General features: G+C 42.7%; 1 protein-coding gene across 1 annotated transcript; it reads right to left on the bottom strand.

The window, feature by feature from the left end:
• Window positions 1-1,991: 1,991 nt before the first annotated feature.
• On the bottom strand, window positions 1,992-3,539 carry LOC122644957. Its single transcript, XM_043838315.1, has one exon. The coding sequence runs from the start codon at window positions 3,537-3,539 to the stop codon at window positions 1,992-1,994; it is 1,548 nt and encodes a 515-aa protein (XP_043694250.1).
• Between the last annotated feature and the right edge of the window lie 12,387 nt (window positions 3,540-15,926).

The raw sequence follows: 15,926 nt of genomic DNA, 5'->3' as shown, positions 1-15,926 counted from the left end.
AAAGTACATACTCTGCTTCAGATGGTCGGAGACATTTTAGATAAGGCATTGCAAAAGGCCCAATGCCTTTTTATATAGTCGTCCCCCTATCATTGTATATCGGGTGGCCCTCATTTTGACCTTCTTTGCATCTTCTTTATCGGTGGGCAGTATGCCCTCCTAGAGGTAGTTGACTAAAGGGTCCATCCAGCAAGGTTCCACTTCGATTGGCAATACTTCCTCGGATTGTTTTATGCTCGGAGTACTGAGCACATCGAGGTACGCTGTTATGCTCAGGTCTTGAAAATCTGAGGTTGCCAACTTAGAGAAGGCATTAGCAGAGGCATTTTATGTCCGAGGTACTTGAAGTATCTCAAAATGGTTGAAACTTGTGATCAGGTCTTGTACTCTTCTCAGGTATTGGGCCATCCGAGATTCTTTGGCTTCATACTCCCCTTTAACCTGATTAACTATCAGCTGAGAATCACTGTGGACGGTAATATACTTTACCATTAGGCTTTGTGCTAGCTTCAAGCCTGCAATTAGAGCTTCATATTCAGCTCCATTATTAGAGGCCTGAAATTTGAACCTCAGTGCGTATTGTACAGTAAACCCTCCAGGGCTAGTTAATATCAATCATGCCCCACATCCTTGCGCGCTGGATGAACCATCCACGTACAGTGTCCATTCTTCTGTTATCTGCTCAGTCTGCGCGGTGGAAGGGGTTTCCTCTTCAGGAAGTGTACATTCTACCACAAAATCCACCAAGGTCTGAGCCTTTATGGCAGTTCGGGGCTTGTAATGGATGTCGAATTCCCCCAACTCCACGCACCATGCTACTAGTCTTCCTAAGTGGTCGGGTTTAGCTAATATCTTCTTCAAAGGCTGGTTGGAGATTACTTCAATGTTGTAAGCTTGAAAATAGGGCCTTAATTTTCTAGCCGCCGTAACCAATGCATAGGCATATTTTTCCACATTGCTATACCTGGTTTCAGCATCCAGGAGTACCTTGCTGACATAATATATCGGCTTTTGAATCCGTCCGTCTCCACGGACCAATACAACGCTAACTACTACCGTAGTAATGGCTATGTATAATTGTAATGTGTCCCCTGGTTCTGGTTTTGACAAAAGAGGTAGCTGTGCCATATATCTTTTTAGCTCTGTGAAGGCTTTCTGGCATTCTTCGGTCCATTCGAAGGTGAGCTTGGTCCCTTTAGTTTCACTATCCTTTGGTCGGTTTTTGAGAGCCTTGAAAAAAGGCAAACACCTGTCTCCCGAAGTCGAGATAAATCTTTCGAGAGCGGCTATTCTCCCCGTGAGTTCTTGTAATTTCTTAACCCGTCCAGGCGGACGCATCTCTAGTATAGCCTTGATCTTTGCTGGATTTGCCTCTATCCCTCTTTTTGAGACCATGAAACCGAGGAACTTTCCTGATGTGACTCTAAAGGCACATTTGGCTGGGTTCAACCTCATTTTGCTTTCTCTTAAGACTTGAAATACCTCATTCAGATCTGCAATGTGATCTTGTGCTTTCAAGCTTTTTATAAGCATATCATCTACATAAACTTCCACATTACGGCCTATTTGATGTCTAAAAAGATAATTTACTAAACGATGATAGGAAGCTCCAGCATTCTTTGATCCAAAAGGCATGCGAATGTAACAGTATGTATCTCTCTTTGCGATAAAAGAAGTTTTCAATATATCAGGCTCATACATCCTGATCTGATTATACCCGGAGTAAGCATCCATAAAAGAAGCATTTCTTAACCTGCCATTGCGTCTATCAATAAATAAATACGAGGCAAGGGGTAGTAGTCTTTAGGACAAGCTTTATTCAAATCTGTAAAATCAATACACATTCGCCATTTGCCGTTTGGCTTGGGGACCATTACAACATTAGAAAGCCATTCTGGGTAGATAGCTTCCTCGATAAAGCTAGTATCAAGCAACTTGGTTACTTCCTCAATCACCTTCTCTTGACGTTCCGGTGTAAAGGTTCTCTTCTTCTAGAACACTGGCTTGGCTTTTGGATAGACGCTGAGCCTATGTTCGGCTATCTTTCTATCTATCCCTGGCATATCAGTAGCAGACCAGGAGAACACGTCTGCATTGGTTCTCAAAAAACTTATGAGGGCAATTTTTCTTTCGTCACTCAGGCCTGCGCCTATCTGGACGATCCGCGTTGCATCCCCTTCTACTATCTCCATGGGGACTAGCTCCTCGGCTGGCTCACTTCTTTCCTGCTCACCGATATCTCGGTTGTAATTCAAGTGGATCAGATGCATTTGTGGTTCTTTTCCTTTGGTTCTCAAGTATCCTTCATAGCAGCGTCGGGTTGCTACTTGGCTTCCCCAACATTCTCCCACCCCATGATCAGTTGGGAATTTCAGAATTAGGTGTGGTGTAGAAACCACTGCCTGTAGTGCAGTGAGTCTTGGCCGCCCTAATATCCCATTGTGTGTGGAATTCACCTTTACTATCAGGAAATTGATCGTCACCGTAAAGAGTTTGGGCTCTGTCCCCACAATAACCAGTAGCTCCATCGATCCTTCTGTCTGTACCAGGGCCCCATTGAAACCATATAGGGGAGACTCCACTCTTTTTAGCATCTCGGGTTTTAGGAGCATCTTTTCAAAGGCATCATAGTACAGGATATCAGCTGAGCTCCCATTGTCCACCAGGATCCTTCCCACCATGTAGTTGGCTATAACCATCTTGATCACTAAGGCGTCGTCATGGGGGGTCTGAATATCCGCCATATCTTCATCAGAAAAGGTTATGGGATAACCCGTTCTTCTCCTTTTGACCGTGGCTTCGGCTTGCAATACACTCCGAGCATGCTGCTTTCGGGAATTCGAGGTTTCTCCTCCCATTCCAGGCCCGCCAAATATGGTAGTTATCTCCCTTAAGGGCACATTCTCGGCATGGGGCTTACCTTGGGGGAGTTCTCTTTTATCAGCTCGTAGGGGTGACCTTTGTTTTTCTTCTGGCTCCCGAGTACGATAATCCGGCCTGCGCTCGTTTCCTTCTTTCTTGACGAATCGACCTAGGCACCCTCTTTGGATGAGAGCCTCAATCTCATCTTTCAGCTGTCTACACTCTTCGGTATCGTGACCGTGGTCTTGATGAAAGCGATAGTACGTGTTCTTGTTACACTCATGCGATGGCTTGACCATCTTGGCTGGCCACCGTAGGGTCACCTGGTCTTTGATTTCATTCAATATGTGCGCTCGGGTATGAGTCAGAGCCGTATAAAGCGATTTGGATTCCCGATTAGTAGCCTTAGGGACCCAAGCTTTCCCTTTGCCTGGCTTTCTTCTAGCATCTTTGTCATCTCTACTGCGCTTTGCGTCGGCTTCTTGGGGGGCCTCCTCCTTCTTTTCCAGGGCTCTCTTCTCGATTTTATCTTCTTTCTCGGACGCAAGAACTTCAGCTAAGTTAATATGCTTTTCGCATCTGGAGAACAACTCATACATGTCTCCTGGTTCATCTATAATTAAGGACTTTTTCAATTCGACATCTCGAATTCCTCTATGCAACGCCTGAAATTTCATTACTGGGTCTAAGTTGCATACCTCCAGGGCTTCTTTATTGAACCTGGTAAGAAAACCCCTAATGGACTCTTCGAGGCACTGCTTTATGGCAAGAAGATTGGCGGCTATCTTCTTGTGAACTTTGCTACTAACAAAGTGAGCTAAGAAGGCTCTCCCCAGGTCGGTGAAATTGGAGAGAGATCGTGGAGGGAGCCGGGAGAACCATTGTCATGCCGCCCCCTTTAGGGTGGAGGGAAAAGCTCTGCACATTATAGCATCTGAAGCACCTTGAAAGAACAGGGGAGACTTGAAGGTTTCCAGGTGATCTTCTGGGTTCGTGGTGCCGGCATATTGCTCTATGGTTGGCATCTTGAACCCTTTTGGGAGGGGTTCGAACCGCACTTCATCTGTGAATGCTAAATTTGCAGTAAAGTGAAAGTTATGGATTGGGGCTTGGTTCTTTCCCCTTATAACTTCTTGAATCTAGTCTTGGAATTCCAAGACTTTTTAATTCAGAGCTTGCTCAACCTTTGTCATGTGTGAATCTTGATTCTTGGCATTTCCTCGTACCTCTCTATTCCTTTGTCGAGTGTTGTTTACATTGCTATGGTTCTCGCTATATTTCGGTGAACGAGATCTTTCTCTGTTTGGCGGCGGAGGGGGTATGGGTATCCCCTGTAAGAGACCGTGTTGCATCTCCAACATCTGCTCCATATTGTCATTCTAGCGGGCCTGCATCGCATCGAACTGTTCCATGGTCATGTAACGTGGGGGGTCCCCTGGGAGTCTTGGCTGAGACTCTTCCTGGCGTGGCGGTTCCTCATCTTCTGGAATAAGATTCTTGCCTTCCTGTCTGGAAACAGTCGGACGGGGCAAGATTCCTCCCTGACTAGCAGTGGGAGGTCCTGGCGGAGGATTTGCTGCAGCGGTGGCGGTGGCGGATCGAGTGATCCTAGCCTGGTTTCTTGTGTTGGTCATAGTGGGATCTCCGTAGGTCTTTCTTCTCTGTTTCCCATAGACGGCGCCAAATGTTGTATAAGAATTTCTGCCAGAGAAAATCCTTGTTACAAAAACAACTCTTAAAGCTAATAAAGAAAATTGAAAGAAATTGAGAATGAAAGAGAAAAAGCAGAGAAAATACACTGCAATAAAATATTCTCTTTATTAATTATTGAATACAATCTTTTTTCCCCAGCTGAGGGCTTAGCCTTGAATTTATATAGATGGATCAAATCTATGGTAACCCATTCTTCATTAGTAGTGGTCTTCTTTGGCAACACGGTTTTTGGTATTCTCATTCTTGATGTGGTCCTCCCCTCCGTTCTTGGTGCACGTGGGTCTTCCCGTGGGCGATCCCCTAACCGCCATGGTGGGGATTAGTTTTATAACTGTCTGGCACATGGGATTTTCCAAGCATGCGTCCAAGTTCCATTTAATGGTGAGTCCACATGTACCATCATGATTTGAAGTGAAAATTGTGGTGTATCAGGGAGAAAGTTCTTTGTGCGGTATTGTGGCCTATGTTAGCACTCCCATGAGTCTATCTCTCTCCTCCCCATTTGAAAAGAGCTTGTTTTGAGGAAGAGAAAGAGAAAGACACATGGGAGTGCTGGTGTAGGCCACACTCTCGAACAGAAAACTGCTTCCCATTATTTTTTTATAAGTACTATTTGACATACTTAAAAATGTTTTTTTGGTAAACAAGTCTTTATTAGAAAATGAGACATGCAAAACTCATGGCGGCAATGAGAAACACAACTCAAGCAACCATGGATTGGAATTGGGCCATTCAGTAGTGCATGTTAACGACAAAGCCCTCCGAGCCAAGGAGTTAGCCACGCTGTTAATCTCCCTTGGAATTGAAAAGAAACAACAAGAACCAACAGAGGAAGAAAGATGAATAGTATCATCCACCAACACTCGAATGTGTAGAAGTGAAGTTCCACCACCAGTCCTGGCATATGAAATCAGATTCATAGTGTCAGACTCAATCATAACCCGCTCAAACCCAGCCGTGATCATCTCCATCATCACATACCGAACAGCAATAGCTTCACCCACTAAAATATCTGAAAAGGGAGTCGGGAATGAGGCAGCAAGCAAAGGTTGTCTAGTGTGATCTCTACAAATAAACCCAACACCTGATTTGGATGAATCTACCCCATAGCAGGTGCAACCTAGTGAAGGGGTCTATCAACCAATGTTGGAGGGTAAGAAATGATATTAGAAGGAATCACATCATACTCATGGAAGGCCTTAACAGCTGCTGCAATAACATCTGAAGGCCGCCAAATTCTACGCCCAAAAATCAAATCATTCCTTGACAATCAAATGTGCCAACAAATGAAACTACATAAAGTGACCATAGACCTGGACTCCTTCTTCCCCAACCGGGAGAATAACTTCCAAGTCTTAATCCAATCTGAAAAACGTTGATCACCTAGCACCGAAGAGACAGAACCAAGTGGGCTACCAAACCATACAGCCCTCGCAAATGAGCAACCCAATAGAATGTGTGAAGTTGTCTCACGTTCCCCACACCGAACACAAAGCAGATCAGCATGAACATTGCGCCATGTTACAGCATCACCAGTTGCAAGACCTGCGGCACAAGCACGCCATAAAAAGCATTGTATCTTAGGAACTGTTTTACAATTCCAGATAGACTTCCAAACAGCACTGGGAACCGAACTCTAATCATGTAATCTGGAGGAGGATGCCAAAGACATACGGCGAGCATGTTCCTTATTAGATAGAAGATGGTAGACACTACGAACGGAGAAAATACCATTCTTACTTCCCATCCATACCAATCGGTCAGGCCGATCACAAAGTGAGAAATTTATGTTCATTATCTCCCTGATATCAGCAGCATTAAAATAACTAGAAAGCAAATCACTGGCCAAGTATGAGAAATTGGGTCAATAAGATCTGAAACCCTCCTCAACCATGGAATGTTTGGACAAATTGAGGTGACCCTAAAATCAGTATAAGAAGGAATCCATGCATCAGACCAAATATCAATACACTCACCATTTCCAGCATTCCAACATAAACCATCCTTCAAGACCCGTTTCCCTTCCATAAATAGCCTTCAAGAAATGATAAAGTAAGCTATTTGAATCCGACCACAACCGCCATGCCATCTTAGAAAGTAAAGCACTGTTATGAAGGGCCGGGTCATGGAATCCCAACCCACCATACTCCTTCGACAAGCATAGGCGCTCCCAAGAAATCCAATGCATCTTTGGTCACCCATAAGTCTCCCCCCAATTAAATTGGAAGCCATATGACACAAGGATTTGTGATGCGATGCTGGTAACTTAAAATGCATACATGCATAATTGGACATAGAAGAGACCACTGATTTAAGCAATACCCCCTTACCAGCATGTGTTAGAAGCTTAGATTTCCAACCCTCCACCCTTTGTCGCACCTTGTTGGAGATATCCTGGAATAATGTTGCTTTGGAAACACCAAAATCTGTTGGAAGCCCCAAATACTTCTTTGGGCCAGAACCATATGGGACCCTCATAATTCTAGAAAACCATCTCTTAATTCTAGAATGTGTATTTGGTGAAAAGGTCATACAAGATTTCTTCAAATTGATCTCCTGACCTGAAGCTTTACAGTAAGTGGACAAGATCTCCCTCAAAGCATACAACTCATCCAGCTTGCCTTCAGCAAACAAAAGACTATCATTAGCAAATAAAAGGTGTGTAATCGGAGGAGCACGATTACGTACCCTTATACCTCTAATACTCCCTTCTGCTTCTGCCTTTAGCAACAAACAACTCAAGGCATATGAACAAAGAATAAATAGGGCAGGTGATAAAGGATCTCCCTGTCGAATACCTCGCGAAGGAATAACCATACCCCTTGGTGCACCATTAACAAGAATCTGATATGAAACAGAAGATAAGCAGGCCATAACCATTTTAACCCAATGGGGTGAGAAGCCTAAACGTAAGAGCATATGTTCAATAAAAGGCCACTCCAGCTTGTCAAATGCTTTCTTCATATCAAGTTTTAAGGCCACCAATCTCTTCTTACCTTTCTTCATCTTGTTAATATAGTGGAAAAGCTTATGAGCAACCAAAACATTATCTGAATTAGCCCTCTTAGGAATGAAAGCCGATTGATAAGGAGATACAATGTCATCCAGAATAAACTTCAACCTTGATGCCATAATTTTAGTGACCACTTTACATACAACAGTGCACAAAGCAATTGGCCTAACTTGATTAGTAGTCTCAGGCTGTGAAACCTTTGGTACATGACACACCAAAGTTTCACTCAACCTGGAAGACATAACACCTGTCTCAAAAAAGTCAATTACAAAATAGTAGAGTTCTCCCTTAATGATATCCCAGTTACTTTTGGAAAAAATCTAGTGGGAAGCCATCAACACCTGGTGACTTGAGATGGCTCATAGCAAACAAAGCATCCTGCATCTCATCAAGGGTTGGAATAGCACAAAGCATACCATTTGTAACAGGAGAAATACAAGGATCCACAGAGTCCAAAACAACATCAAGAGAGGTTGAATCAATACCTTTTGGCTGAAAGGCTGAATTATAATGACCAAGAATCTCCTCATATAATTGTTGATCAGATTGAGTCCACTCTCTATTGGGCATTTTAAGATGTAAAACCCGATTGAAGCTCCTCCTTCGCAAAGTGGAGGCATGGAAGAAGCTTGTATTTCGATCCCCTTCCGTTAACCAAGCAACCTTAGATTTCTGCCGCTATAACTCCTCCTCATCAGCAAGAGCATCATCAAGTGATCGCTTGAGCACCAAGAGCTTCGAATCAATAGCATCTGTTAGTGGCAAGCTTTGCAGCCTAGTGATCTCAGAGGTGAGATTAGCAATACGGGTGTGTACATGCCCAAAAACTTCCTTATTCCATCTTACATAATCATGTCGACATGCAATTAATTTCTGGTGCAAAATAGAGGAAGGGGAACCCGAAGCACCCATAGACCATGCACTGTCCACAACCATCTTACAATTAGGATGTTTAAACCAAATCGACTCAAAACGGAAGGGCCGTTTACCACCAAAACGTCGCCCAGCCGTATTAATCAATAGGGATGAATGGTCCGAACCACTTTGAGCCTTAGTTGTAACAAAAACATCCTCAAACTTCAATCTCCAAGCTTGGTTACATAATGCACGATCAAGGCGCACTTGTACATTAGCATCACCAGTACGCCTATTACACCAAGTAAAAGTGGGCCCATAATAGCCCAAGTCCATCAAAGAACACTCATCAAGCATATTTTGAAATAAGGACATATCCCTAGAGTCACACCCCACACCTCCTTGTTTCTCCTGCCAAGTTAGATAGGAATTGAAGTCACCAAACAAAAGCCAAGGCATACTCCTTTGTGCACCAATAGAAATTAAAGAATCCCAAACATGATGCCTTAAGGCTTTAATTGGATCACCATAAACACAACTTACAAAGAAAGAAAATCCAGTCTCCTCAGTGACAGAAATATCCAAAATACACGGCGACGAAGAAATTACATGAATGGAAATAGGATTACGCCAAAATAAAGCCAGACCACCAAACAACCCAATTGGATCAACAGTAAAAAGATGATCCATCTGCAGACGCCGCCTAATCTTATCCAATCGAGCTCGCTAACCTTTTGTCTCCATTAGAAACACCACACTAGGCCGATCAATACGGGAGAGTTGAGACAAATACCGAACTGCAAGGGCCTCCCAATTCCTTGACAGTTCCAACTTAAAAACTTCATTGCTGCCCGTGGCGCTGACCAGCGTCAGCCACCACGGGGGTAGGAACCAAATCAATCTCCGTTGAAGAAGTGTAGGCGGATGCATAGGGGTGGAAAGGGGTGAGTTGGGGCTTGAGGTGGGAACTGGAAATCAGAGCAGGAGTTGGGATGGGAGTGAGAGAGGGAGGTCTTCGGGTTAGGGCGAACAAGGGGGTGCGGTGAGGGTGAACAGGGGGAGAGGGTGACCCGTGGGGTATGGTGAGAGTGAGGGTAAACAGGGGGGAGAGGGTGAGCCGTGGGGTATGGTGAGTGTGAGGGTTAGTAGGGGGTGAGGTGAGGGTGAGCAATGGCATAGAGGATGGAGGCGTCGATGAGGTGAGGGAGGTGGCAGTGAGGGCGATGGCGAGGGGATTGGGAGCAGTGAGGACGGTGGCATGGAGGATGGGAATAGTGAGGGTGATGGTGTGGAGGATGTGGATAGTGAGCAGGGGGTTGTCAGTGAGGGCGATGATGGTGGCAATGAGGGGGGGTAGGGGTGAGAGAGGTGGTGGTGAGGGCGATGTGGAGGATCATCGTTGGCGGCGGCGGCTTCGACGACGTCATCGGCAACACCCAGGGTCATGGCTGGTGGACTAATACTGAATCTCACAAGGAGGAGACACGCCGCTTGGGCGGAGATAACATGCAACTGTGTTTCCATCAAGCCTTGGACACATGTCGACTAACCAACGTATCTACGTATCCATTGCTGATCCGGACTCAAGGAAGGAATCTTTTTCAAGTGGTAAAACATGACTCCCCAAACATATCTTGGAGGAGCTAGATCTTCAATGGAGGATTGGCTTCTCTAAGGGGTGTCAGGTGGTGCCATTTGGCCTCTCTTGGAGAAGATGCAACGTGGCAGTCTCCAAATGGGTCCTCCAAATGGGTCCAAAAATGGGCTCCAAGTCGATCGCCTTTTTGAATGAATTTTCAAAACTGATTATAGGAGATCTGACAGCTTGGTTTGCTTGGTTTCTCTGAGAGAGACAGAGAGAGAGAGACATCTAAGTTTTCTTTTTGTACAAATTACCACAAGGAATGAAATACTAAAAGGAAGGGAAAATTGAAAATGTAGATAACGTGCAGCCGCACTTTCATCAAGCCTTGGACACATGTCAGCTAACCAACATATCTACGTATGCATAGCTGATCTGGACTCGAGGAAGGGATCTCTTTCAAGTGGTAAACTGTGACTCTCCGACCATATCTTGGAGGGCATGTACGACCATTGGCCACCTAGAGAGATAGAGGGATGGAGAGTGAGTCTGAGAGACTGGGAGGAGAGAATTCAAAGTCTCCATAAGCATGAACAGAAGTCCATAGCACATTTGTAAAAATCGGGTGATCATGCAGTAGGGGATCTGAAGTCCCATTAGTGTGAAGAGAAGTCCATCACACAATTGTTGGAATCGAACCCATCTCGAAAGAGCGGCCTGTTAAGTGGAGGTACTCTCATGTAGGTGGGACGAAACTACCATACATGTGGACATAGAGGAGGCACAGAAATGGGATTGAGACTGATTTGATACTAAGTGTTTCCGGTAGAAACTATCTTCTTCATCATGAACAATCCATAAAACGTCTTGCCTGGAGTGTGGTATTTATAGGTTTCATGGGATATGTCCCTTTTTGTGCACAAGATCCGAGTTCTGATAGGATTAGAATCCTTGAGTCGGTAGATATTTTCCTTTCTTCTTCGAGATTCTTTAGCTATGCATGAGTTATATAGTAGGAATAGAATAAGATACCAATTGTAATTAATATCCAGTTGGATTTGTTTCTTTTTTCGTAGAGAGTCCCGAATGTGCACATGGTTATATTCATACGCTTCTTAGCGCATGTTGATTGGTAGTGGATAACTGTCCATATCACTATTTTATATTTCGATCTCAAAAGATTGCTCTGCTAAATGAAAGTACTACCATGTAGGCAAGTATATAAAAGAATGAGAATCCCACTCAGAGTGAATTTGAGATCTAATAGTTTTTACTCATTATTTTTGAATGTATTTTAAGTGTCATTGATAGTAATTGGAACACCAGTAAGTATGCTAAGTAGCTAAGTCATTTTTTATTTCTTTTTTAAGCTGAAAATGGCAATATTTTGGGGGTATTTATTTAAAAGGAAAAAGAACACTGCTCAATGGCATAACTCATGACATCCATACATAAGAGCATGCCAAACTAATCATTAAAATATTGATGAATATTGATGCCCTTCCTGGGTTCTCATTGACCCATGTGCTGAATTGAGGGGGAGTGTGAACAGAAGCAATATCTGATGGTACGCGTATTATTGTCATATTCACATCTGGCTACGGTATCTTTTTCTTTCTATACCAATCATTGAATGTACGTACTAATGCCAAGCTCGTTTTATCCAAAAAACAAAGACTATTAAAAATTGAAAAGTCAAAAGGAAAACTAGATATCAGCATGGTAACCAAACTAAGCTTCTTATATTCCCTTGACCAAACAAAAGGTAACCCTTTTCCCTTTCTTATCCCCCTTTCCCATCCCGAATCCAGGATCTGAGAAACTTCCACTTGCAAATATCCATATACGCGGAAAAAACCAACGAATAAACAACCGTCAATAACCGCCCCTGAGACCTGCCCTGAAACCTATATATATATCTCGATCCCCCAACCTTTTTCTCTCCAACATACTCTCGAACGTGGGAGATCTTCACTTACAAATATTTCTGTTGTGTCTACCAACTCTAAGTGCCCTTTTCTTTCTCTAGAGCTCTCTTTCTATTGCTGTTGTTATCTTTCTCTCTCAATTCAGACCTTAGTTCCCCAAATTTCGAGCTTATAGAGATGATCATGAGAAAGGTGGAGAATCGTTCTCTATCTGCCAATCCTGATTGCAACCACCATGAACGGTTGTTCCACTACTTCGACGAGGATGGTGATGGTAAGATATCGGCGACGGAATTGCAAAGTTGTGTGAGAATCGTGGGCGGTGAGCTGTCGGCCGAAGAGAGAGTGGTGGTGGTGGTATCGTCAGACTCGGACGGTGGCAGGTTGCTTGCGTTCGATGATTTTGCGAGGTTGATGGAATGGAAAGGAGGAGGAGGATTTGAGGGAGGCATTTGGGATGTATGCGATGGATGGGTGTGATTTTATAACTGCCAAAAGCTTGAAGAGGATGTTGAATCGACTCGGTGAGTCGAGAACGATCCGTGAGTGTAAGGGAATGATTAGTGTCTACGATTTGAATGGGGATGGTGTGCTTCACTTCGAAGAGTTCAGAGCTATGATGCGTTGATTAAACAAAAGGCCATTCTATTTTTTTATGTAAATTGATTCTTTTCCTTAAGCTCATAACATTATGTATTCGTTAGTTTAATAAATTCACCAAATGTCCGTTAGTTGGATAAGTTTTCATGTTTTCTAAATTTTCAATGGTCAATGTTGGAATTTTAATTTATCTTTAAAATCAAAGATTCAAAATATGTAGAGGTTTATGTCGTTTTCCTAATAGGCACCAATAGACACATAAATGATCAATATGTGTGACTATTTGACTACTTATTTGAATGGTCAACAAACAAGTATTTTGGGAAAAGGCAAGCATAATGTTAGGGCATGTCTCCTGAAGATACCCCGTAATTGTGTCTCTTCCTCTCCTATATATATAGAGAGGGGGTGTTGCTTATTTCTCTAAGATTTGGTGTGGAGACAATCTCACTATTTCTGATTTTTCGGTTGCATTAAAATCATTTTTTCTAAACCTTCTAGTGAGCCTAGCCTTGTTCTCCCTCGTTACCAAAGTCTTCGTGCAGAAGATCGCGGTTGGGTGGTTGTTTTATCTTGGAGGTAAAACGCAAGGAACCCGGATTGCACTAATACATAAGGCGTTTCAGACCTTAAGAAGAGTGTCTTCATTGATGTGACTCAACCACAATTGTTAAATTCGTGATTGATTCGTGGCTATTAACAACAGCGTGTTTGTGGCTATCAACAACATTTCAATCTTATATTCTCAAACCGGGTACTTATTTCTAATAGTTAATGCAAGGCATTTTTTTAGATAGAACCTGCAATTCATTAAAAGTGTGTTGTATGAGTGGGGTAGTGGATAGGTATAATTAGTTCTTTTATTTGATTAGTTAGTGTGACAGTTGTTGGAAAAAATAATCCCTTTCTCACCTGTGTGCAAGTTAATGGAGATCCACAATGATAACCAAATATGTATTAAGTAATAACACAGAAGCAAATCAATCCAAACCACAAAAGCACACTCCAATTTTAACATGAGAAATCCTTCCAAAGAAAAAGGGAAAAATCACAGGACCTTGTTCAGGTAAAACTTCTACTATACAAATAATAATGGGATTACAATATTCTTTTCTATGTAAACTAGAGGCAACCAAAACATCAAGAGAAATAACCCACTCTCAGCTATCGAAGTATCTCACCAAACAATAAGGTGAATTCACAAGAACAATAACATTCTCACCTCAATACTGGCAATGACAAAATGGAGAAAGAACTAATGCACCTTTTCTACTTTCCTGGACTAGGAGAACGCTGCCACGCCGCTACACCGTATGGTACAATTCATACCAGAGGAACAAACCACCTTTTATTTTTCTATTTTCTCTCTCACATAAATCATCTCTGGAAGAACACCCACGACTTGAGAAATACATAATTGAAGAGAATGAGAGTGAAGCCCTTTTAGATCCGCCTCACAAGTGGCTATGACATTGAGATTGAGAGAAAGAGAGCCGTGTGGGAGGATGCCACCCAACAAACTCCCCCTCCGACTGTCGAGGAGAGATCACCAAATCTATCATGCAAACATCTATGTATCCCTATAACACAGGCTTCCCTCATGACGATCACCGAACTTCTCACATTGTAGGAGTGCCCACCGCACCTTGCCAGTCCTACAACATGGTTCCTTTGCCTCTATAAACAGCTTACTCACCTCATCTTTACCCTGTGCATCCTCAGTGCATGTATCATTCTGTGAGCATCATTGTCCTTGCATGCAACATTCTGTATACACCATTATTTTATAATTCTATGTATACTATCTGTATACCATTCTGTGTAGCACTAGTCCCTCAAATGAAAAACTCTGGATCATTGAAAGGATCAAAACATTGTACTGGTCAAGTCTTTTACTCCATCATGCAACTACTCTTCTTGCATGGTTTCAATACTCATCGGCTTTGTTTCTTCAAAGCATTCCTGTTCACCTGCATATACTAATGTGGTGGAACTCTGGTAGACGGTTGTCTCTCCTTGGTAGATCACCTCATCAACTGAGGTTCAACTGGTGGCTCTTGCGAGAGGGCAGCTCCTCCTGATCACATCACCTATACCAGTTGTAGAGCATCATCATCAACATCATCACCATCTGCATCCCATTACCTTGTTGTACATCTCCCCCATCATTACGTGCCATAGGAAGAGGATTTAAAACAAAATCAATGAGATCATTAGTACGAACACCCTAGTGAGGAGGTGTGACAAGATCTAAATAATATCGCAATCTAAGTAGACGGTAGTGGTGGAACCATTTTCATCTGTCTTTCCTCATCCTCTTTTTCTTTCTTTTGTTTTAGCTTCCTGCACTCCCTTTTCACATGTCCTTCCTTTATGCAATAGCAGCATGTAATCTCCTTCCTTGATTTGTTGTTACTTCTCCCCCGATTTTCTATGACAAGTGCTTCTTGCTGAGGCGAGCCCAAGGATTTCCTTCTTGTCTCTTCATTCAATAGACTTCCTGTTACTTGACTTTTGGAGAGCACCCCATCTGGTGCAGAATTGCTAAAAGACACCACCAGTGTCTCCCAACTATCAACTGAGCTGAAAAGTAACAAGGTTTGTAACTGATCTTCAAGCATCATCTTCATAGAGGAGAGCTGATTCACAATACTTTGCACCTCGTTCAAATGTTCTGCAATTGAGCTTCCTTCTCTGTACTTCAGGTTCACAAGCTTTCTAATCAAGAAATCTTTATTGTCAGTAATTTTCCTTTCGTACAACCCTTTTAATTTCTTCCATAGTGATTATGCTGATGTCTCTACGGATACATGATAGAAAACGATATCATTCAAAATATTGGCGGATAAATCCAACTGTTTTTTGATACATGGTCTTCTAATTTACATCAATCATCTTTTCAGGTTTTGGCGTATTACCCTCTACAGATGCGTATAAATCCTTGAAATATAACAAATCTTCCATCGTCACTTTCCATATCATTTAGTTGTTTCCATTCAAGTTGATCATCCGAGTTGTGGTGATTCCTTCCATCCTTTGTACATGATTTAAGAACCTCGCTTTGATATCACTTGTTGGAAAAAATAATCCCTTCTCACCTCTGTAAAAGTTAATGAAAATCCATAACGATACCCAAATATGTGTAAGTAATAACACAAAAACTAAGCAATCCAAACTACAAAAGCACACACCAATTTTAACGTAGAAAACCCTTCCAAAAAGAAAGAGAAAAACCATGGGACCTCATTCAGGTAAAACTTACACTATAAAAAAAATAATTGGATTACAATATTCCTCTCTAGGTAAACTAGAGGCAACCAAAGCATCAAAAGAAATAACCCACTCTCAGATATCCAAGTATCTCACTAAACAA

This window comes from Telopea speciosissima, chromosome 11 (assembly GCF_018873765.1).
Source record: "Telopea speciosissima isolate NSW1024214 ecotype Mountain lineage chromosome 11, Tspe_v1, whole genome shotgun sequence".
Taxonomy (NCBI): domain Eukaryota; kingdom Viridiplantae; phylum Streptophyta; class Magnoliopsida; order Proteales; family Proteaceae; genus Telopea; species Telopea speciosissima.
Note: the sequence above shows the minus strand (reverse complement) of the source record. Positions and strands in the feature narration are given on the sequence as shown.

What these genes read in the sequence shown, in the direction of transcription:
- LOC122644957 (XM_043838315.1), bottom strand. Translation starts at nt 3,539, where the DNA reads ATGAAATTTCAGGCGTTGCATAGAGGAATTCGAGATGTCGAATTGAAA.